The sequence below is a fragment of the Phytophthora ramorum genome, assembly GCF_020800215.1.
Source record: "Phytophthora ramorum isolate Pr-102 chromosome Unknown Phyram_PR-102_s0018, whole genome shotgun sequence".
NCBI lineage: Eukaryota > Oomycota > Peronosporomycetes > Peronosporales > Peronosporaceae > Phytophthora > Phytophthora ramorum.
In genome coordinates this window covers 421,935-445,399 of record NW_027150664.1, presented here as the reverse complement: position 1 = coordinate 445,399, position 23,465 = coordinate 421,935, and the positions used below count along the sequence as shown (strand labels likewise).

Here is a 23,465-nt window from a genome sequence, read left to right as displayed (position 1 = left end):
CAACGAGACCGCGCCACTGCCGTCTCTGATGTCACCACCAACAACAACAACTTCTCGTTTCATTGCTTTCTCACCACTCTTCCAGACGGCCTCGTCGACGTCTAGCACCCACTGGGCATTCCAAGCGCTCTCCACGGAGTTTCGTGGTGGGTGGGCTTGATCAAAGGTCAAGTGGGGGCGACGACGTGCCAGTGCGCGCGGCACACCCGGACACATCGACGCATTAATGTACGCCTCTCGCATTTGTGCCACAAACGCGTTCCAGCCCGCAAAGCTCTGGCCCCTGAGGATCTCCCGCACTCGGGGTCTCCGCGCGTGGAAGTACTCGTTCGAGTACACGGCGGCGATAACCTCCTCGGCCACGTTATCCAAGCTGCGCAGCTCTGAGCGTGCGAACACGTGCGTGTTCAAACGGTCTTGCAGTTCCCGGACGAACAGCACGAAGCACGCGCGCAACGCCTGCTTGTCCAACACAGAACCCACGTACTGCCGGAAGAACGCACGCATCCACTGGCTTGTCTCCGTCGAGAAGAGCCACAGCGTGGCCTCCGCCAGAACGCGTAGCAGTGTCTCCAGCTCGCGTGGAAGTGTCGATGGTGCTCCACCTGGAGCGTTCTCTCCATAAACAAACAACGAGGACACGGCTGCTCCAGCATTTTCACCCGTTTGGTCAAGCAGAAACTTTGAGAAGCAGTTCAGTCTACTGATCTCGTTCGGCGGGTGCGACTCCAGCAAGCTCCGATGGACCAGGTGGACGACCTCGTCCACGATGGAGGCATAGACACTCAGAGGTGTCCAGCGAAGGAACGAGTACGCTAGAGCTAGGTTTCTGGAAACAGACACGGAGGCCAAGTTGTTGTGCTCCCACCGCATTTTGTCCTCTAGCAGGTCGTAGCTCTCTGTCTCGCTGGGATAATCTGATGAGCGAACTGCGGTCCGTTGGCGCTTCGACTGGTACTCCTGGTTGTACAATTGAGAAGATCTTGAGTCTGCGGGAGACTGGAAGTTGGGGCTCCTAGTCTCATACGACCGCGAGTTGGAGTGTCCAGGATCGAGTTTGACGGCAGGGTCGACTTCGTACGCTGGATCACCCCTATACGGCGACGCGCCACCTCCTGCCAACCCACACAGAGGGATCTCACGCGATGAGAGCAAGTCAACCTGGTATTGCTCGGATGGCGCGCGGCGGTAGGAAATGACTGTGAACTCGGGCGACGACACGACTTGCAGCACGCGGTACAGCTGCGTGTGCGCCTGGCGGCTCGTGTACGCGGTGAAGTTGTCGTCTTGGTCGATGGCGCAGCGCTCGACAACGTACGTCTGGAGGACGTGCTTCGTGAGTCGCTGCGCCTTGTTGGCGCCGCTTTCCCAGTCGTAGTACCAGCGCGAGAAAGGCTTGCCGTTGAGGTGGAACACGAGCGGTTTCCGGTCGTCTGCCGGCATGCCCGGCGTGCGGATGGTGGTCACGAGTCCGGACGGCCGATCGAGTGCGCCTGCCACCCACTGCCCCTCGAGGTTGTTGTCGGACTGCGTGCCGGCCGCCATCTTGTCCACCTGGACGCACTCACCCGGTCGGAGACTCACGTCGTTCACGGCCTCGAAGCGCGCAAAGACGGCCAGGACCTCGCTCGGCGGAGGGTCCGTCGGCGCGGCATCGGGAGACCGGATCCCCAGCTGCACGCGCACACTCAGCGACGTGCCGCAGTAGCTGTGGTCGATGTGGTCAGGGCAACAGTGCGGGAAGCACCTGCAGCACGACCACAATGGGCAAAAGGACGCACCACCAGAGCCACGTGAGCGGAATGGACTTGCAGTCAGCGGACGGACTCATTGAGAAGAGTCCCAAATGGTCCGTTTCTTACCGAAGAATCTTGAGGCCTTTGGTGCGGTTGCTCCTGCAGAACAGCAGCAAAGAGGCAACACGGACGTATGGAAAGTGAGCGACGGCGGCTTTTTTTTCTTCTATGAGTGGCTTAGGTTTTAGGCTCTAGTAAAAAAAAAAAAAGAATACTATAATAGATTGTGCTGTGGCCTGGCCTACCTCTTGTACTCGGAGTGGAAGAGCTGCGGGTGGTTGCACTCGAGATGGAAGTAGTCGGCGGACGCCACCTTGAGCGCGGGCAGCGGGGGTGTCGTGGCCATCTTGGAAGGGGACGCGGCCATCTATTTTGAAAGGGGATTGCACCTTTTCTATGGGTTTGGTTACGGACCAACGGAGACAAAGGCCGCCTGCTCGTGTTTTAAACCTCGAGAGCCGGAGGTAGGTCAGAGGAGGACCATTCGCTCAGCAAGTTTTGCAACTCTCTCTCTCCCCCCCCCCTCCCCCTCCTCCTGCTCCGGAGCTCCATGGTGGTGCGGACCTTGGATCGCGAGGATTCCAGCAAACTAACCCAGTTTACACTGCGTCGGGTGGCGCCCACCTCACCTGTCATAATTGCCAATTTTTCTTGTGACGAAGTTTCACGTTGGGTGGTGGCTCCTGCGCGCGCTTGAGGTCTTGGCCGCTGGGAGACCGCGCCAAGACGTTATGGTTCGTCTAGAAACTACTACAGCATTAACATGTAAAAATACGACTTTGACGTATCTAATCTTGAAGGGAAGCTTGACGATGCGAATAGGAAAAAGCGATGTGGTGGAGACTCTCCACCTGGAGACACCCACCCGGCTGACCTGACAGACAACGTTACGTGGTCCAGATTTCCTCAACTCGTCTTGCATCATTTGGAAGATAAACCTTCGCTCAAGCAGAGTCGTGTGCTGGTCAAATATGCCAGCTCCTGCGTTGGGAGATTTACTTGGCAGCGGTAGATACCTCTTTCATCCATTCCACAGTCTTCTCATTAATTTAAACCTTGTCCGATTAAAATCCGCAGCGCTCCGCGATTCTGCCAGACAAGACAGCAGAATCATTTTACTGTGAGTATCTGTGGCGAGTTCCCAACATCCTGGCAGATGCACCAGTGCGCCCTTGTGCGAAAGAATACCTCGCAATCTAACTCGTGACGACATCACGTCGGTAATTAGAGTTTCGCGTTGTTGGTGAGGCAGAAACATGCAGCAGCAAACCCGGGGCTGTTTGTCGTAAGGATAAAGTCACCTCTGCAATCCCTTTACCCGGGCAGTCCTCCCGATTGCCGTGTCCCTCAATGGAGGATGATGAGCGGGAATGTCGTCCTCCTTATATGAGATTTCACGACCAAGGGATACCATCATGAATACTATATACTATACTTCAACGAAGGTTGTAGATGTACAAGAGCATCCTCCTTGCCACGCAGTTCATGCATATGTTATCCTGACACAAACTGGTGCGTTTGACTTGGCGCTTTCAAGGCGAGTCGTGATCGTGTGCTGAATCCAGCGATACCTTTCCAGTTCGAGCAAATTGTCCAGCTTCACCCCACCCCCATCAATCTCAGAGGTACCACAACAACCATGTACGATAGAACTCGTCTCGGTAAAGCACCGCAATCTTGAGACAGTGGCTAAGTTCGCAGCAAAACCAATCCGAACCTCACATCGTCCGTTCCACCGCCTTGGTGGAGTTACAGTATCAGGTTTTCAGCTGTGTGATCTCATCGACATTTCGCTCCATATCTTGGTGACTACTTCAAGTAAATGAGTGCTCAGTAGTAGTGACGAGGCAACACCCGGATAGCGTAGCACTGGGACCCAAAACAATTATTCATCCACTGTCCATGAAGAAGAAACAGAGTTAATCTACTTGAATCATTGTGACAAAGCCAGATGTTCCATGCGCAAGATAGTTATCATTATCCTGCTGATGAAAACCTTCAGCTTCCGCAACCAGTGCGCGTGATAATAAGTTCTAATCCAGTGTGTAAGAAAACATAATAATAAACTATAACACCGAGCTGCGAAAGCACAGCAACCCATATTCAACAGTAAGTATAGCATCTTCGTCGTTGCAAACAATCTGGGTTTGCGATGTCATCTATGCAAGATGAATCACACAAGAAAGCCACCATGGCAAAGCAGTCCACGAAGCAAACGATCCAGACTTCCATCGACAACAAGAGAATCGTATCCTTCTGTTCGGCAAAGATCTTCGTCAAACGAACCCGCGTGCGCATACGCAGTCGCCTTCATCCGCCCGATACTTCTGATTCAGCCAGAGCCGCATGGATTCGTTGGTACAGTACTCGCTTGCTGCGATCAACGTCACCACATGTGCAGATGAGAGAACGTTTGCTCCGTTTCAAATGGAAAAGCTCCCAGACCCCGGGCTTATCCAGCTCAATCCGCCATCCAGCTCGACCGTTGCGACCGAGACGAATTACCGCCAAAACGTTTGAGACCAGCTCCGTCAGAGGCGAAGATGCAGCAACCTCCAGAAACTTCGTCGAGGCCATCGTTTTCATAACCTAGCCAGCCTTTTCTTCGTCTCCTCAGAGATGTCGTTCGTTCTTGATGTCTGCACTCGAGATGGAAATTGTCGCTCTCATTGTTGCCAGCATTTCGACACCTTTTGGGTACGATCTAGCGTCTGGGACTCCGATTGGAAGACGTCAACGGGTAGGTGTGAACTGTAGTCCATCTATTCAGTGAGAGAGCCGCCCTGCCACAGAGACACAGAGAGTGTATGCTTGCCATCGGTGCGTATGGGCCAGACTGGAATGAGGTGCAAGGCTCCAAGATGTGGGTCTGCGGTCAATGCCACTGGGTCACTATTAATATGTGTCTCATTTGTTGTCAGTCGGAATTTTGCGACAGAAAAAACGCGGAATTCTATTTTGTGGCACCATCGTTCGAGTACGGTGGCATAGTGAAATCAAGCGAAGTGTGGAACGGGTCCTCCGCCTTCTCCATTGACTGGGCTGGTCGCTGCGTCCACGAGCTGCAGCGGTGAAGGCTGGTGAGGGTGGTGATGATGAGTCGCTAGACGCTGCAGGTCGTACGCAGAGGAATGTGGTACACGCAGTAGCGAGGGTGGAGAGCTGTCGTCTGGAGACGCCTCAAGTGCAGTGCAGAGGACCAATTTTTAGTCCTTCGTCCAGTCTTTGTAGGCTTTGATACTCATGCAGAACGAGTTTGGTTCGTACATTGGACCAAATCTGGTCTCAATCTGGGACTGGACTGCGTCCACGTTGACGCAGGATTCCTGGGCGGTTGGGCGGGCTACCACAGAGCGTCCAGCAAACGACAGTGAGTGAATATGAATCGGGGGTTGTTAGTCGGACATTATTGGAGGTATTGCGCACTTGAGACAGGGTCTGGATTTGCACTACTTGTTCAACCAGTTCTTTTTACCAGTTCTTTTTGCTGGATAGATCCATCTTCATTTGGAGGGTGGTGTAGATGAAGGTGCAAGTGATGTAAGTAAATGTTGTGGACTGACGGTCTCTTGCTAATAGCTGGCCTCTCGGAATGCACATGAACTGGTGCGAGTGATGTAGATGTCTTCGTGTTGACGGTCTCCTGCTGAGGGGTCGACCTCCTGGAATGCACAAGAAGGTGCTGACTAGTTTGTTTTGGTACTGCTAGCGGGTCTCTTTTGTGTGTCTATATCTCTCAACGAATGGCGGCTACCATGATCAAGCGTTGCCTCTCTGCTGAGGTGCTCATTTAGATATGGAACGAGTGTCGATATTGTCACGTAGCTGGAAGAATGTGGCAACTCCGTGGTGAACGAAACCGCTGGAATGGACGACATGTAGTCTGGATTGATTTGCTTTCGGGCTGTCGCCACTATCTCCAAGTCGTGGTGTTTCGTATTTCGTCTACGGAGACAGCATCGATGGTGCGCGCTACATTAGCTGAGCTAGTTGACCTCGTTCTTTGTGCTGGCCTCTATGTTTCTCAAACAATCCCCGAGATTGGTGTGGCGACCGGTACCATGCCCGAGCTTGTGTCTCCCCTAGCATCCAAGCCCTCGTCTAGTCAACAAGAGATCGAGTGAAGTGCCGATATCTTCACGGGAGTGGAAATTTGGTCTCGCCAATGTGATCGGAATCTGTGAAATTGACGTAGTTCGGCTTGATTTTGCTGCGGGTTGGCTCACTATCTCCAAATTATGCTGCTTCGTACTTTCGTCTACGGAGACGAGTTCGATCGTCCATGGTAGCCGAGGTGTGCTATGGTATTTGGATCTGTTGTGGTCTGCTTACACAGCCGCGTGCGGGTGGGTGCAGTGCTACGTATGACACTGGTAGATAACTGCTTTTTCTCCAACTCTGGAGAGCTTTCGTTTACTGAAGTCTTTGGGCTCATAGTGCAGAACGAACGGAGCCATCGATGTGGCTTGCCCACCAAAAGCCTGAGGCGAGGGCGGTACACTGCCTTTTATGGTGCTGCACGTGATTATTTTTTGTTCATCTAGTTTGGAAAACAGGGGTGTTTTCTGGAGATCACGACTCGCCTTGAAAGCGGCAAGTCAACCACCACCAGTTTGTGTCAGGATGACCGTTGCGTGGAGATGAGAGTGTGGGTTCTTTTTCTTCAACGCCTTTCTTTGAAGTACAGTATTGATGATGGCTCCGCTTTACTTGGGATACGATATGTACCGGTTAATCATCTTCCGCCCTACGTATGAGATTCGTACTGGCGGCAATAACGGGGAGCAAGCTGCCGATTGGGAATGGAAACTGTGGTGACGGTCAATCCGGACCGGGCCGCGTTGCATACTCGGCAGCTTGCATTGGTTAATGCATGCAGACTTCCGCGATGTTTGTTTCGTCGTACAGAAACGCGTCGTTGATGTCGTCGCTGCCATCGTTTTTTCGATGCCCGAAGCAATAATTTGTTGAAGAAAGCGGGACGATTCAACCAAACTATAGTGATCGTGAAAGGAGGACACCTTTCCCGCACATCATACTCCGTTGAGACACAAGGCAAATCGGGAGGAATTGAAGTCGACCATGGGTGGTTTAACCCCTTTCAAGAGTGCAGAGGTGACTTTATAAACAGCTCGGATGTGTTGCTGCATTCATTTGCGTCACCAACATACTGAAGATGTGGCTAGTTGCAATAGAATATATCTACGTGTAGATGTGAAAGGGAGCCTGCGCTGTGTACGTTGGGTGGGGAGCATCGTTCAGACCCGTAGTCGTTTGGTTTGGGGTTCAAACAAATTGGAGTACGCTGAAGTAGCTACAACGAAATTTCAGCATGCTTACATTGCCTTCGTGGAAACTCCAATCACCAACGTGACATCGTCTGTCCTTGGTGGTTATTTATTCAAGAGATGTCATTGCGAAGTATTGGTTCGCAAACCAGGGACAAAATGATTTTGCTACTAGTCTATTTGGATTGGGTACGATATGGCGGGGAGTATCACATCAGACATCTACTTGAATCTTTTTCTTTTGAGGAACGGCAACGCGAGTGAAAGGAATCGATGAAACGCCACAATTTGAGCTTCTACTACTTTAGGAAGGTGTAACGCAAAATTACGTTACCGTAACCTACGTGACAAGTGTTACCCCCCGCGTGCAGGCAAATCCCAACAATGGGATACATTCAACGTGCACAATCAACATCGTACAGCTCATCCATGAACAGCTAGACGGTCGAGCCTCGTACGCTCTCACGTCGATGTGCTTCTGCTGCTGCTTCCAACGCTGAACCACGAGAAAATCCGTTACCAGTAGACATCTTCCAATCGGAGTCCCAGACGCTAGATCGTACCCAAAAGGTGTCGAAATGCTGGCAACAATGAGAGCGACAATTTCCATCTCGAGTGCAGACATCAAGAACGAACGACATCTCTGAGGAGACGAAGAAAAGGCTGGCTAGGTTATGAAAACGACGGCCTCGACGAAGTTTCTGGAGGTTGCTGCATCTTCGCCTCTGACGGAGCTGGTCTCAAACGTTTTGGCGGTAATTCGTCTCGGTCGCAACGGTCGAGCTGGATGGCGGATTGAGCTGGATAAGCCCGGGGTCTGGGAGCTTTTCCATTTGAAACGGAGCAAACGTTCTCTCATCTGCACATCTGTTGACGTTGATCGCAGCAAGCGAGTACTGTACCAACGAATCCATGCGGCTCTGGCTGAATCAGAAGTATCGGGCGGATGAAGGCGACTGCGTATGCGCACGCGGGTTCGTTTGACGAAGATCCTTGCCGAACAGAAGGATACGATTCTCTTGTTGTCGATGGAAGTCTGGATCGTTTGCTTCGTGGACTGCTTTGCCATGGTGGCTTTCTTGTGTGATTCATCTTGCATAGATGACATCGCAAACCCAGATTGCTTGCAACGACGAAGATGCTATACTTACTGTTGAATATGGGTTGCTGTGCTTTCGCAGCTCGGTGTTATAGTTTATTATTATGTTTTCTTACACACTGGATTAGAACTTATTATCACGCGCACTGGTTGCGGAAGCTGAAGGTTTTCATCAGCAGGACAATGATAACTATCTTGCGCATGGAACATCTGGCTTTGTCGCAATGATTCAAGTAGATTAACTCTGTTCCTTCTTCATGGACAGTGGATGAATAATTGTTTTGGGTCCCAGTGCTACGCTATCCGGGTGTTGCCTCGTCACTACTACTGAAGCACTCATTTACTTGAAGTAGTCACCAAGATATGGAGCGAAATGTCGATGAGATCACACAGCTGAAAACCTGATACTGTAACTCCACCAAGGCGGTGGAACGGACGATGTGAGGTTCGGATTGGTTTTGCTGCGAACTTAGCCACTATCTCAAGATTGCGGTGCTTTACCGAGACGAGTTCTATCGTACATGGTTGTTGTGGTACCTCTGAGATTGATGGGGGTGGGGTGAAGCTGGACAATTTGCTCGAACTGGAAAGGTATCGCTGGATTCAGCACACGATCACGACTCGCCTTGAAAGCGCCAAGTCAAACGCACCAGTTTGTGTCAGGATAACATATGCATGAACTGCGTGGCAAGGAGGATGCTCTTGTACATCTACAACCTTCGTTGAAGTATAGTATATAGTATTCATGATGGTATCCCTTGGTCGTGAAATCTCATATAAGGAGGACGACATTCCCGCTCATCATCCTCCATTGAGGGACACGGCAATCGGGAGGACTGCCCGGGTAAAGGGATTGCAGAGGTGACTTTATCCTTACGACAAACAGCCCCGGGTTTGCTGCTGCATGTTTCTGCCTCACCAACAACGCGAAACTCTAATTACCGACGTGATGTCGTCACGAGTTAGATTGCGAGGTATTCTTTCGCACAAGGGCGCACTGGTGCATCTGCCAGGATGTTGGGAACTCGCCACAGATACTCACAGTAAAATGATTCTGCTGTCTTGTCTGGCAGAATCGCGGAGCGCTGCGGATTTTAATCGGACAAGGTTTAAATTAATGAGAAGACTGTGGAATGGATGAAAGAGGTATCTACCGCTGCCAAGTAAATCTCCCAACGCAGGAGCTGGCATATTTGACCAGCACACGACTCTGCTTGAGCGAAGGTTTATCTTCCAAATGATGCAAGACGAGTTGAGGAAATCTGGACCACGTAACGTTGTCTGTCAGGTCAGCCGGGTGGGTGTCTCCAGGTGGAGAGTCTCCACCACATCGCTTTTTCCTATTCGCATCGTCAAGCTTCCCTTCAAGATTAGATACGTCAAAGTCGTATTTTTACATGTTAATGCTGTAGTAGTTTCTAGACGAACCATAACGTCTTGGCGCGGTCTCCCAGCGGCCAAGACCTCAAGCGCGCGCAGGAGCCACCACCCAACGTGAAACTTCGTCACAAGAAAAATTGGCAATTATGACAGGTGAGGTGGGCGCCATCCGACGCAGTGTAAACTGGGTTAGTTTGCTGGAATCCTCGCGATCCAAGGTCCGCACCACCATGGAGCTCCGGAGCAGGAGGAGGGGGGGGGGGGGGGGGAGAGAGAGAGTTGCAAAACTTGCTGAGCGAATGGTCCTCCTCTGACCTACCTCCGGCTCTCGAGGTTTAAAACACGAGCAGGCGGCCTTTGTCTCCGTTGGTCCGTAACCAAACCCATAGAAAAGGTGCAATCCCCTTTCAAAATAGATGGCCGCGTCCCCTTCCAAGATGGCCACGACACCCCCGCTGCCCGCGCTCAAGGTGGCGTCCGCCGACTACTTCCATCTCGAGTGCAACCACCCGCAGCTCTTCCACTCCGAGTACAAGAGGTAGGCCAGGCCACAGCACAACCTATTATAGTATTCTTTTTTTTTTTTTTACTACAGAGCCTAAAACCTAAGCCACTCATAGAAGGAAAAAAAGCCGCCGTCGCTCACTTTCCATACGTCCGTGTTGCCTCTTTGCTGCTGTTCTGCAGGAGCAACCGCACCAAAGGCCTCAAGATTCTTCGGTAAGAAACGGACCATTTGGGACTCTTCTCAATGAGTCCGTCCGCTGACTGCAAGTCCATTCCGCTCACGTGGCTCTGGTGGTGCGTCCTTTTGCCCATTGTGGTCGTGCTGCAGGTGCTTCCCGCACTGTTGCCCTGACCACATCGACCGCAGCTACTGCGGCACGTCGCTGAGTGTGCGCGTGCAGCTGGGGATCCGGTCTCCCGATGCCGCGCCGACGGACCCTCCGCCGAGCGAGATCCTGGCCGTCTTTGCGCGCTTCGAGGCCGTGAACGACGTGAGTCTCCGACCGGGTGAGTGCGTCCAGGTGGACAAGATGGCGGCCGGCACGCAGTCCGACAACAACCTCGAGGGGCAGTGGGTGGCAAGCGCACTCGATCGGCCGTCCGGACTCGTGACCACCATCCGCACGCCGGGCATGCCGTCAGACGACCGGAAACCGCTCGTGTTCCACCTCAACGGCAAGCCTTTCTCGCGCTGGTACTACGACTGGGAAAGCGGCGCCAACAAGGCGCAGCGACTCACGAAGCACGTCTTCAAGACGTACGTTGTCGAGCGCTGCGCCATCGACCAAGACGACAACTTCACCGCGTACACGAGCCGCCAGGCGCACACGCAGCTGTACCGCGTGCTGCAAGTCGTGTCGTCGCCCGAGTTCACAGTCATTTCCTACCGCCGCGCGCCATCCGAGCAATACCAGGTTGACTTGCTCTCATCGCGTGAGATCCCTCTGTGTGAGTTGGCAGGAGGTGGCGCGTCGCCGTATAGGGGTGATCCAGCGTACGAAGTCGACCCTGCCGTCAAACTCGATCCTGGACACTCCAACTCGCGGTCGTATGAGACTAGGAGCCCCAACTTCCAGTCTCCCGCAGACTCAAGATCTTCTCAATTGTACAACCAGGAGTACCAGTCGAAGCGCCAACGGACCGCAGTTCGCTCATCAGATTATCCCAGCGAGACAGAGAGCTACGACCTGCTAGAGGACAAAATGCGGTGGGAGCACAACAACTTGGCCTCCGTGTCTGTTTCCAGAAACCTAGCTCTAGCGTACTCGTTCCTTCGCTGGACACCTCTGAGTGTCTATGCCTCCATCGTGGACGAGGTCGTCCACCTGGTCCATCGGAGCTTGCTGGAGTCGCACCCGCCGAACGAGATCAGTAGACTGAACTGCTTCTCAAAGTTTCTGCTTGACCAAACGGGTGAAAATGCTGGAGCAGCCGTGTCCTCGTTGTTTGTTTATGGAGAGAACGCTCCAGGTGGAGCACCATCGACACTTCCACGCGAGCTGGAGACACTGCTACGCGTTCTGGCGGAGGCCACGCTGTGGCTCTTCTCGACGGAGACACGCCAGTGGATGCGTGCGTTCTTCCGGCAGTACGTGGGTTCTGTGTTGGACAAGCAGGCGTTGCGCGCGTGCTTCGTGCTGTTCGTCCGGGAACTGCAAGACCGTTTGAACACGCACGTGTTCGCACGCTCAGAGCTGCGCAGCTTGGATAACGTGGCCGAGGAGGTTATCGCCGCCGTGTACTCGAACGAGTACTTCCACGCGCGGAGACCCCGAGTGCGGGAGATCCTCAGGGGCCAGAGCTTTGCGGGCTGGAACGCGTTTGTGGCACAAATGCGAGAGGCGTACATTAATGCGTCAATGTGTCCGGGTGTGCCGCGCGCACTGGCACGTCGTCGCCCCCACTTGACCTTTGATCAAGCCCACCCACCACGAAACTCCGTGGAGAGCGCTTGGAATGCCCAGTGGGTGCTAGACGTCGACGAGGCCGTCTGGAAGAGTGGTGAGAAAGCAATGAAACGAGAAGTTGTTGTTGTTGGTGGTGACATCAGAGACGGCAGTGGCGCGGTCTCGTTGTTTACCTTGTTCGACATCATCTCTCACGTGGTGCGTGTGGAGGTGGCCATCAACGTGCAGGCGCGCACGCTCCACGCTCGCTCGACTCAGGGAACAGCGGGTATTTTGGACTGCATGCGGTTGGTGCTGGACGGCCAGGAGCGCGTGTTCTCGATGTTTCCGAACGGGATGGCATCCGGCATCGACGCAGGTAGAAGCGGCGACTACATCGGTGAAATGCGGGTGGATCAGTCGGGACGGCTCGTAGTGTATCTACAGGTTTTTAACTGGTCCATTCGTGAAGATAGTCCGTCATACCATTTGCGCACGCGTATCGAATGCTGGCGCAGTCGCCGACTATGCATTAGCGGCGACGTGCTGGCAACAACAGCGCCGTTCTCCTTTTACCCGAGGGAAGCTTCGCGCCTGGGCGAGATGTCGCTTCGAGACAAGCGCAAGGCAGTGGACAGGTCTTTCGCAGAGCAGACCCAAGAGAATTCCAATGTGGAGTGGGCTACGTCTGCGCCATGGAAAGAGATGGGTAGGTTTCGGTTGACCTACCTGAAAGCGTGAAAGACGTAGAGCATCAAACAGCTAGGCGCTGGTCATCAAAGGAAAGTCTCCGGCTCGTGTGGATGGAAGTATGCTACCGTCACCAGCATCGACCCATCATGCAAAACACGTTGCCGTCGATAGTCTACCGAGTCAGACGAAATGCAGAGATATGCTTTGTGGATTCCACCCGCTAGGAATGGCGAAGAGGGCTCGTGCGAAATACTACGTAGTACATGTACAATCATGCCATAAATGTAGCTACGATGATTTCCTGCAGTCTCTGTGTTCCGCCAAGCTGCGTGTTCTTTCTCCACATCGCTTTGTGAGCGCAACTTGTCAAGGTAAAAAGCGAGAGCTATGTAGCTCATGGAGCGTGCTCCGAGCATGGTGCTCCGAGCATGGTGCTCGTGCCAAACCATGCAAATTGGGATTGCATTGGATACTGCATGGCTTGCGAATTGTTAACCCTTTGTCGCTGTGTTAGTTAGCCTTGACGCCGTATTCACGCAGGAACATGGTGGTGGTGGAAGTACCCACCATGTTGGTGTCATGAAGGTAAAAGGAAATATGTCATTGTTTTCTTCACATTCTGACTACTGTACATGTAGTACGAAGTATAATGAAGTTGCATCGAGCGACCATTATGATTTGTCACGCTTGAATACTTTGCGTTATCTCAGTCAGCTCATTTTGTTTTTACTCGATTACGCGCTCTCAGGCAACAACACCTTCCGAGCGAATTCGTGTCCGCTCTAAGCTTCCGTTCCTCTGCTAGGCCAACTCCCAATAGCAACCCACATGTTCATAATGGCGCGATGTTCTGTTCACCGCACAACGCGCCCAATCTTGATTAAATCTTGATGAAAATTCCCATACTAGATCGACACCTTGACGTGCGATGAGACCGGAATATCGATGCCAAGATAGTTATCATGCTGATGAAAGCCTTCAGTTTTCGCGGCCAACGCGCCCGCGATGACAGTTCCAATCCTATGTGCAAGCGATGGTGGCGAGAGAAAATAAAGCATGGAAGCTTCAGAGACACTACAACTCTGAGCTGCAGGAGTACAGCAACCCACACTCAACTCCAATTGAACGAATCTTCGTCGGTACAATCGGCCTGGATTGGCGATGCCAGTTAAGCAAGATGCATGGGCTCCACCTTACGAGAGCGCCACCATGGCAAAGCAGTCCACGAACCCGATATTAATGAAGTAAATCCAATGACCCGGACTTCCATCGCAAGACGCGACAACACCAAAAACATAGCCATTTGTTCTGCAATGATCTTCTCAAAGACAAACACCTCGTGCACATGAGCAACTGTCTTTACCCGCTCGACACTTCTCGTTTAGTCTGTAGCCGAATGGATTGGTTGGTAATAGAGTCCAAGAACAACTCGAAGCACCCAGTCTCTCCGTTCAAAAAGAAAACGCTACCAGGCCATGAGCTTCGTCTCATTCAGCATCCAGCTCCATCCACTATCCAGCTCGATACCATCGAGACGAATTGCTGCCGTTTAAGACCAGGCTCCATCCAGGGCGAAGATACAGCACCACCCAGAAACTTGGGCCGTGGCCGTCATTTCCATAACTTAGTCAGCCTTCTTTTCATGCCATCTCTCACCCGTTCAGATCGCTCACCGGTAGATGGAAATTGTCGCTCTCATTATTGACAGGATTTCGACACCTTTTGGGTATGATCTAGCGTCTGGGACTCCGATTGGAAAGACGTCAACGGGTAGCTGCGAGCTGTAGTCCTTCTATTCAGCGAGAGAGACGCCCTGCCACTGAGGCACAGAGCATGGAAGCTTGACATCGCTGCGTATAGGCCAGACTGGAACGAGGTGTAAGGCTCCAAGACGTGGGTCTGCACTGCAGTCGACGGCGTAGGATAGACTCCTTTTTTGTGTCGGTGGACAAACGGAGGTCTTTTGCGACAAGAAAAGGACGCGGAGTTCTATTTTGTGGCACCATCGTTCGAGTACGGTGACATAGTGAAACCAAGCGAAGTGTGGAACGGGTCCTCCGCCTTCTCCGTTGACTGGGCTCTGGTCGCTGCGTCCACGAGCTGCAGCGGTGAAGGCTGGTGAGGGTGGTGATGATGAGTCGCTAGGCGCTGCAGGTCGTACGCAGAGGAATGTGGTACACGCAGTAGCGAGGGTGGAGAGCTGTCGTCTGGAGACGCCTCAAGTGCAGTGCAGAGGACCAATTTTTAGTCCTTAACCCCCCACGTGTTCAAGATCTCACACACCAAGACGCCTTGGGCCTGGTGAGCCCCTCACGTTCGCGTTCAAGCACCAATCACATAGGAGATGGGACTCCTCTATGCTCATGAGTTCCCCTCCCCAGAGTGCAACACAGCAGCCCATATACGAACCTCTTGACATGACGGCCCGCTTATTGACAGCAGAAGGACCTCAGCAAAAGCTGCGCCCGAGAGGGTTAACCCTTCTTAGCGGATACGAATGTTTATCGTCCAAGAGCCAGAAATACTCGCCTTGGCGTGAAGACCCAGGTCGACTGAACAAGACCTCAGAGAGGATCCACTGTTGCGGATATGGTACACCCACCACGTACAAGACTGAAGGAAAAGATCGAAGTGAAAAACAGATCTTTTAGAGCTGCCTAAGAGGCGTCTATAGAAAAACATAAGAATCAAACAGACGGCCGCTTAATCAAGTGTGTGTCAAGACGTTTTTGTTCTCCCTAAGGCTATACTGAAGTACTCGTTTATCAAATCTGTAATTGAATCGACCGTCCACCGTTGTAAGACGGATTTGCTGCCACAATGCCCATTTCAAAAAGCGTATGCAAGACACGGATGTTTGAAAAAATAAAATGAAGAGAAAGACCATAAAGCTAAACAAATGTTTGAAAACAATTAAGTGAAGAGAAAGAGACTGCATGTGTTTACTATAGACTACGCTTTTCGCCCAGGTTGATGTTCATACCTCGTTTCGACCGTGTGCTTAATAGAACACGGCTTCAGAATTTGGGGAAGTTCAGTGATTGCCGGTCAACATCTCCAAAAGACCACAGTCATTCATTTGAGATTTATAAAAGCCTCCTGGGCTCTTATTCCTAGCGGATGAATAACACGTTAGCCTCGAGGAAGTCCCCGAGTCGGAATAATTCATACTCCTCAGCCAATCCATTTGATGAGCGACAAAGCAGAATCGTTTTACTCCGTTTACATTAATAGATGTTGTCGCGGTGGTATAGTTGCCCGTTTTGTCCAACACACCTTTAACGATGGACGAGATCCAACATTTATAGCGTACTTGTTTGATTTAGAGCTTCGACGAAGGAGCGTTGTTGCCTTCCTCGAATGCAAGCATGTTGAAATTGCGATGTCGCCACTTCAACTTGTTTTGAACTGCAAACTAGGCAACTTCCATGAACGAAGGCTGACCCGAGCTGTTTTTCGTAAGGATACAGTAACAGCTGCAATCCTTTTAACCGGGCATTGTCGGCATAAATTCCTTCAGATTTGCCGTGTCTCTCAACGGACGATGCCTTCCGGGAAAGATGTCCTCATCTTACAATCCTTTTGACCGGATTCTTTGATTGAATACTTGCGCGTGATAGTGACCGGGTCGATGAAAGCCTTAAGAGGCTAACGCTGGTGATACCACCTTGGACCGAGTATGCGACTCGGTTCGATAAATCACCGAGTAGACCCTACAAGTGCAGCGATTTGATCATGCTTCAACAAGTGAAAGAGCATACCTCTTTCCACATACGCAAATGCCATCCTGGCACAAACTGGTAGTGGTTGACTTGCCGCTTTCAAGGCGAGTCGTGATCTCCAGAAAACACCTCTGCTTTCCAAACTATATGAACAAAAAATAATCACGTGCAGCACCATAAAAGGCAGTGTACCGCCCTCGCCTCAGGCTTCTGGTGGGCAAGCCACATCGATGGCTCCGTTCGTTCTGCACTATGAGCCCAAAGACTTCAGTAACCGAAAGCTCTCCAGAGTTGGAGAAAAAGCAGTTATCTACCAGTGTCATACGTAGCACTGCACCCACCCGCACGCGGCTGTGTAAGCAGACCACAACAGATCCAAATACCATAGCACACCTCGGCTACCATGGACGATCGAACTCGTCTCCGTAGACGAAAGTACGAAGCAGCATAATTTGGAGATAGTGAGTCAACCCGCAGCAAAATCAAGCCGAACTACGTCAATTTCACAGATTCCGATCACATTGGCGAGACCAAATTTCCACTCCCGTGAAGATATCGGCACTTCACTCGATCTCTTGTTGACTAGACGAGTGCTTGGATGCTAGGGGAGACACAAGACTCGGGCATGGTACCGGTCGCCACACCAATCTCGGGGATTGTTTGAGAAACATAGAGGCCAGCACAAAGAACGAGGTCAACTAGCTCAGCTAATGCAGCGCGCACCATCGATGTTGTCTCCGTAGACGAAATACGAAACACCACGACTTGGAGATAGTGGCGACAGCCCGAAAGCAAATCAATCCAGACTACATGTCGTCCATTCCAGCGGTTTCGTTCACCACGGAGTTGCCACATTCTTCCAGCTACGTGACAATATCGACACTCGTTCCATATCTAAATGAGCACCTCAGCAGAGAGGCAACGCTTGATCATGGTAGCCGCCATTCGTTGAGAGATATAGACACACAAAAGAGACCCGCTAGCAGTACCAAAACAAACTAGTCAGCACCTTCTTGTGCATTCCAGGTGGCCGGCCCCTCAGCAGGAGACCGTCAACACGAAGACATCTACATCACTCGCACCAGTTCATGTGCATTCCGAGAGGCCAGCTATTAGCAAGAGGCCGTCAGTCCACAACATTTACTTACATCACTTGCACCTTCATCTACACCACCCTCCAAATGAAGATGGATCTATCCAGCAAAAAGAACTGGTAAAAAGAACTGGTTGAACAAGTAGTGCAAATCCAGACCCTGTCTCAAGTGCGCAATACCTCCAATAATGTCCGACTAACAACCCCCGATTCATATTCACTCACTGTCGTTTGCTGGACGCTCTGTGGTAGCCCGCCCAACCGCCCAGGAATCCTGCGTCAACGTGGACGCAGTCCAGTCCCAGATTGAGACCAGATTTGGTCCAATGTACGAACCAAACTCGTTCTGCATGAGTATCAAAGCCTACAAAGACTGGACGAAGGACTAAAAATTGGTCCTCTGCACTGCACTTGAGGCGTCTCCAGACGACAGCTCTCCACCCTCGCTACTGCGTGTACCACATTCCTCTGCGTACGACCTGCAGCGCCTAGCGACTCATCATCACCACCCTCACCAGCCTCCACCGCTGCAGCTCGTGGACGCAGCGACCAGAGCCCAGTCAACGGAGAAGGCGGAGGACCCGTTCCACACTTCGCTTGGTTTCACTATGCCACCGTACTCGAACGATGGTGCCACAAAATAGAACTCCGCGTCCTTTTCTTGTCGCAAAAGACCTCCGTTTGTCCACCGACACAAAAAAGGAGTCTATCCTACGCCGTCGACTGCAGTGCAGACCCACGTCTTGGAGCCTTACACCTCGTTCCAGTCTGGCCTATACGCAGCGATGTCAAGCTTCCATGCTCTGTGCCTCAGTGGCAGGGCGTCTCTCTCGCTGAATAGAAGGACTACAGCTCGCAGCTACCCGTTGACGTCTTTCCAATCGGAGTCCCAGACGCTAGATCATACCCAAAAGGTGTCGAAATCCTGTCAATAATGAGAGCGACAATTTCCATCTACCGGTGAGCGATCTGAACGGGTGAGAGATGGCATGAAAAGAAGGCTGACTAAGTTATGGAAATGACGGCCACGGCCCAAGTTTCTGGGTGGTGCTGTATCTTCGCCCTGGATGGAGCCTGGTCTTAAACGGCAGCAATTCGTCTCGATGGTATCGAGCTGGATAGTGGATGGAGCTGGATGCTGAATGAGACGAAGCTCATAGCCTGGTAGCGTTTTCTTTTTGAACGGAGAGACTGGGTGCTTCGAGTTGTTCTTGGGCTCTATTACCAACCAATCCGTTCGGCTACAGACTAAACGAGAAGTGTCGAGCGGATAAAGACAGCTGCTCATGTGCACGAGGTGTTTGTCTTTGTGAAGGTCATTGCAGAACAAATGGCTATGTTTTTGGTGTTGTCGCGTTTTGTGATGAAGTCCGAGTCATTGGATTTGCTTCATTAATATCGGGTTCGTGGACTGCTTTGCCATGGTGGCGCTCTCGTACGGTGGAGTCCATGCATCTTGCTTAACCGGCATCGCCAATCCAGGCCGATTGTACCGACGAAGATTCGTTCAATTGGAGTTGAGTGTGGGTTGCTGTACTCCTGCAGCTCAGAGTTGTAGTGTCTCTGAAGCTTCCATGCTTTATTTTCTCTCGCCACCGTCGCTTGCACATAGGATTGGAACTGTCATCGCGAGCGCGTTGGCCGCGACAACTGAAGGCTTTCGTCAGCATGATAACTATCTTGGCGTCGATATTCTGGTCTCATCGTGTCGATCTAGTATGGGAATTCTCATCAAGATTTAATCAAGATTGGGCGCGTTGTGCGGTGAACAGAACATCGCGCCATTATGAACATGTGGGTTGCTATTGGAAATTGGCCTAGCAGAGGAACGGAAGCTTAAAGCGGACACGAATTCGCTCGGAAGGTGTTGTTGCCTGAGAGCGCGTAATCGAGTAAAAACAAAATGAGCTGACTGAGATAACGCAAAGTATTCAAGCGTGACAAATCATAATGGTCGCTCGATGCAACTTCATTATACTTCGTACTACATGTACAGTAGTCAGAATGTGAAGAAAACAATGACATATTTCCTTTTACCTTCATGACACCAACATGGTGGGTACTTCCACCACCACCATGTTCCTGCGTGAATACGGCGTCAAGGCTAACTAACACAGCGACAAAGGGTTAACAATTCGCAAGCCATGCAGTATCCAATGCAATCCCAATTTGCATGGTTTGGCACGAGCACCATGCTCGGAGCACCATGCTCGGAGCACGCTCCATGAGCTACATAGCTCTCGCTTTTTACCTTGACAAGTTGCGCTCACAAAGCGATGTGGAGAAAGAACACGCAGCTTGGCGGAACACAGAGACTGCAGGAAATCATCGTAGCTACATTTATGGCATGATTGTACATGTACTACGTAGTATTTCGCACGAGCCCTCTTCGCCATTCCTAGCGGGTGGAATCCACAAAGCATATCTCTGCATTTCGTCCGACTCGGTAGACTATCGACGGCAACGTGTTTTGCATGATGGGTCGATGCTGGTGACGGTAGCATACTTCCATCCACACAAGCCGGAGACTTTCCTTTGATGACCAGCGCCTAGCTGTTTGATGCTCTACGTCTTTCACGCTTTCCGGTAGCTCAACCGAAACCTACCCATCTCTTTCCATGGCACAGACGTAGCCCACTCCACATTGGAATTCTCTTGGGTCTGCTCTGCGAAAGACCTGTCCACTGCCTTGCGCTTGTCTCGAAGCGACATCTCGCCCAGGCGCGAAGCTTCCCTCGGGTAAAAGGAGAACGGCGCTGTTGTTGCCAGCACGTCGCCGCTAATGCATAGTCGGCGACTGCGCCAGCATTCGATACGCGTGCGCAAATGGTATGACGGACTATCTTCACGAATGGACCAGTTAAAAACCTGTAGATACACTACGAGCCGTCCCGACTGATCCACCCGCATTTCACCGATGTAGTCGCCGCTTCTACCTGCGTCGATGCCGGATGCCATCCCGTTCGGAAACATCGAGAACACGCGCTCCTGGCCGTCCAGCACCAACCGCATGCAGTCCAAAATACCCGCTGTTCCCTGAGTCGAGCGAGCGTGGAGCGTGCGCGCCTGTACGTTGATGGCCACCTCCACACGCACCACGTGAGAGATGATGTCGAACAAGGTAAACAACGAGACCGCGCCACTGCCGTCTCTGATGTCACCACCAACAACAACAACTTCTCGTTTCATTGCTTTCTCACCACTCTTCCAGACGGCCTCGTCGACGTCTAGCACCCACTGGGCATTCCAAGCGCTCTCCACGGAGTTTCGTGGTGGGTGGGCTTGATCAAAGGTCAAGTGGGGGCGACGACGTGCCAGTGCGCGCGGCACACCCGGACACATTGACGCATTAATGTACGTCTCTCGCATTTGTGCCACAAACGCGTTCCAGCCCGCAAAGCTCTGGCCCCTGAGGATCTCCCGCACTCGGGGTCTCCGCGCGTGGAAGTACTCGTTCGAGTACACGGCGGCGATAACCTCCTCGGCCACGTTATCCAAGCTGCGCAGCTCTGAGCGTGCGAACACGTGCGTGTTCAAACGGTCTTGCAGTTCCCGGACGAACAGCACGAAGCACGCGCGCAACGCCTGCTTGTCCAACACAGAACCCACGTACTGCCGGAAGAACGCACGCATCCACTGGCGTGTCTCCGTCGAGAAGAGCCACAGCGTGGCCTCCGCCAGAACGCGTAGCAGTGTCTCCAGCTCGCGTGGAAGTGTCGATGGTGCTCCACCTGGAGCGTTCTCTCCATAAACAAACAACGAGGACACGGCTGCTCCAGCATTTTCACCCGTTTGGTCAAGCAGAAACTTTGAGAAGCAGTTCAGTCTACTGATCTCGTTCGGCGGGTGCGACTCCAGCAAGCTCCGATGGACCAGGTGGACGACCTCGTCCACGATGGAGGCATAGACACTCAGAGGTGTCCAGCGAAGGAACGAGTACGCTAGAGCTAGGTTTCTGGAAACAGACACGGAGGCCAAGTTGTTGTGCTCCCACCGCATTTTGTCCTCTAGCAGGTCGTAGCTCTCTGTCTCGCTGGGATAATCTGATGAGCGAACTGCGGTCCGTTGGCGCTTCGACTGGTACTCCTGGTTGTACAATTGAGAAGATCTTGAGTCTGCGGGAGACTGGAAGTTGGGGCTCCTAGTCTCATACGACCGCGAGTTGGAGTGTCCAGGATCGAGTTTGACGGCAGGGTCGACTTCGTACGCTGGATCACCCCTATACGGCGACGCGCCACCTCCTGCCAACTCACACAGAGGGATCTCACGCGATGAGAGCAAGTCAACCTGGTATTGCTCGGATGGCGCGCGGCGGTAGGAAATGACTGTGAACTCGGGCGACGACACGACTTGCAGCACGCGGTACAGCTGCGTGTGCGCCTGGCGGCTCGTGTACGCGGTGAAGTTGTCGTCTTGGTCGATGGCGCAGCGCTCGACAACGTACGTCTGGAGGACGTGCTTCGTGAGTCGCTGCGCCTTGTTGGCGCCGCTTTCCCAGTCGTAGTACCAGCGCGAGAAAGGCTTGCCGTTGAGGTGGAACACGAGCGGTTTCCGGTCGTCTGCCGGCATGCCCGGCGTGCGGATGGTGGTCACGAGTCCGGACGGCCGATCGAGTGCGCCTGCCACCCACTGCCCCTCGAGGTTGTTGTCGGACTGCGTGCCGGCCGCCATCTTGTCCACCTGGACGCACTCACCCGGTCGGAGACTCACGTCGTTCACGGCCTCGAAGCGCGCAAAGACGGCCAGGATCTCGCTCGGCGGAGGGTCCGTCGGCGCGGCATCGGGAGACCGGATCCCCAGCTGCACGCGCACACTCAGCGACGTGCCGCAGTAGCTGCGGTCGATGTGGTCAGGGCAACAGTGCGGGAAGCACCTGCAGCACGACCACAATGGGCAAAAGGACGCACCACCAGAGCCACGTGAGCGGAATGGACTTGCAGTCAGCGGACGGACTCATTGAGAAGAGTCCCAAATGGTCCGTTTCTTACCGAAGAATCTTGAGGCCTTTGGTGCGGTTGCTCCTGCAGAACAGCAGCAAAGAGGCAACACGGACGTATGGAAAGTGAGCGACGGCGGCTTTTTTTCCTTCTATGAGTGGCTTAGGTTTTAGGCTCTGTAGTAAAAAAAAAAAAAAGAATACTATAATAGGTTGTGCTGTGGCCTGGCCTACCTCTTGTACTCGGAGTGGAAGAGCTGCGGGTGGTTGCACTCGAGATGGAAGTAGTCGGCGGACGCCACCTTGAGCGCGGGCAGCGGGGGTGTCGTGGCCATCTTGGAAGGGGACGCGGCCATCTATTTTGAAAGGGGATTGCACCTTTTCTATGGGTTTGGTTACGGACCAACGGAGACAAAGGCCGCCTGCTCGTGTTTTAAACCTCGAGAGCCGGAGGTAGGTCAGAGGAGGACCATTCGCTCAGCAAGTTTTGCAACTCTCTCTCTCTCCCCCCCCCCCCCCCCTCCTCCTGCTCCGGAGCTCCATGGTGGTGCGGACCTTGGATCGCGAGGATTCCAGCAAACTAACCCAGTTTACACTGCGTCGGATGGCGCCCACCTCACCTGTCATAATTGCCAATTTTTCTTGTGACGAAGTTTCACGTTGGGTGGTGGCTCCTGCGCGCGCTTGAGGTCTTGGCCGCTGGGAGACCGCGCCAAGACGTTATGGTTCGTCTAGAAACTACTACAGCATTAACATGTAAAAATACGACTTTGACGTATCTAATCTTGAAGGGAAGCTTGACGATGCGAGTAGGAAAAAGCGATGTGGTGGAGACTCTCCACCTGGAGACACCCACCCGGCTGACCTGACAGACAACGTTACGTGGTCCAGATTTCCTCAACTCGTCTTGCATCATTTGGAAGATAAACCTTCGCTCAAGCAGAGTCGTGTGCTGGTCAAATATGCCAGCTCCTGCGTTGGGAGATTTACTTGGCAGCGGTAGATACCTCTTTCATCCATTCCACAGTCTTCTCATTAATTTAAACCTTGTCCGATTAAAATCCG

At 52.5% G+C, this 23,465-nt stretch overlaps 1 protein-coding gene across 1 annotated transcript; it reads left to right on the top strand.

The window, feature by feature from the left end:
* Nucleotides 1-9,979: 9,979 nt before the first annotated feature.
* On the top strand, nucleotides 9,980-12,697 carry KRP23_13548 (uncharacterized protein; the record flags this gene model as incomplete). Its single annotated transcript, XM_067884273.1, has 3 exons — nucleotides 9,980-10,101; nucleotides 10,251-10,283; nucleotides 10,399-12,697. The coding sequence occupies 3 exons, from the start codon at nucleotides 9,980-9,982 to the stop codon at nucleotides 12,695-12,697; spliced, it is 2,454 nt and encodes an 817-aa protein (XP_067738306.1).
* Between the last annotated feature and the right edge of the window lie 10,768 nt (nucleotides 12,698-23,465).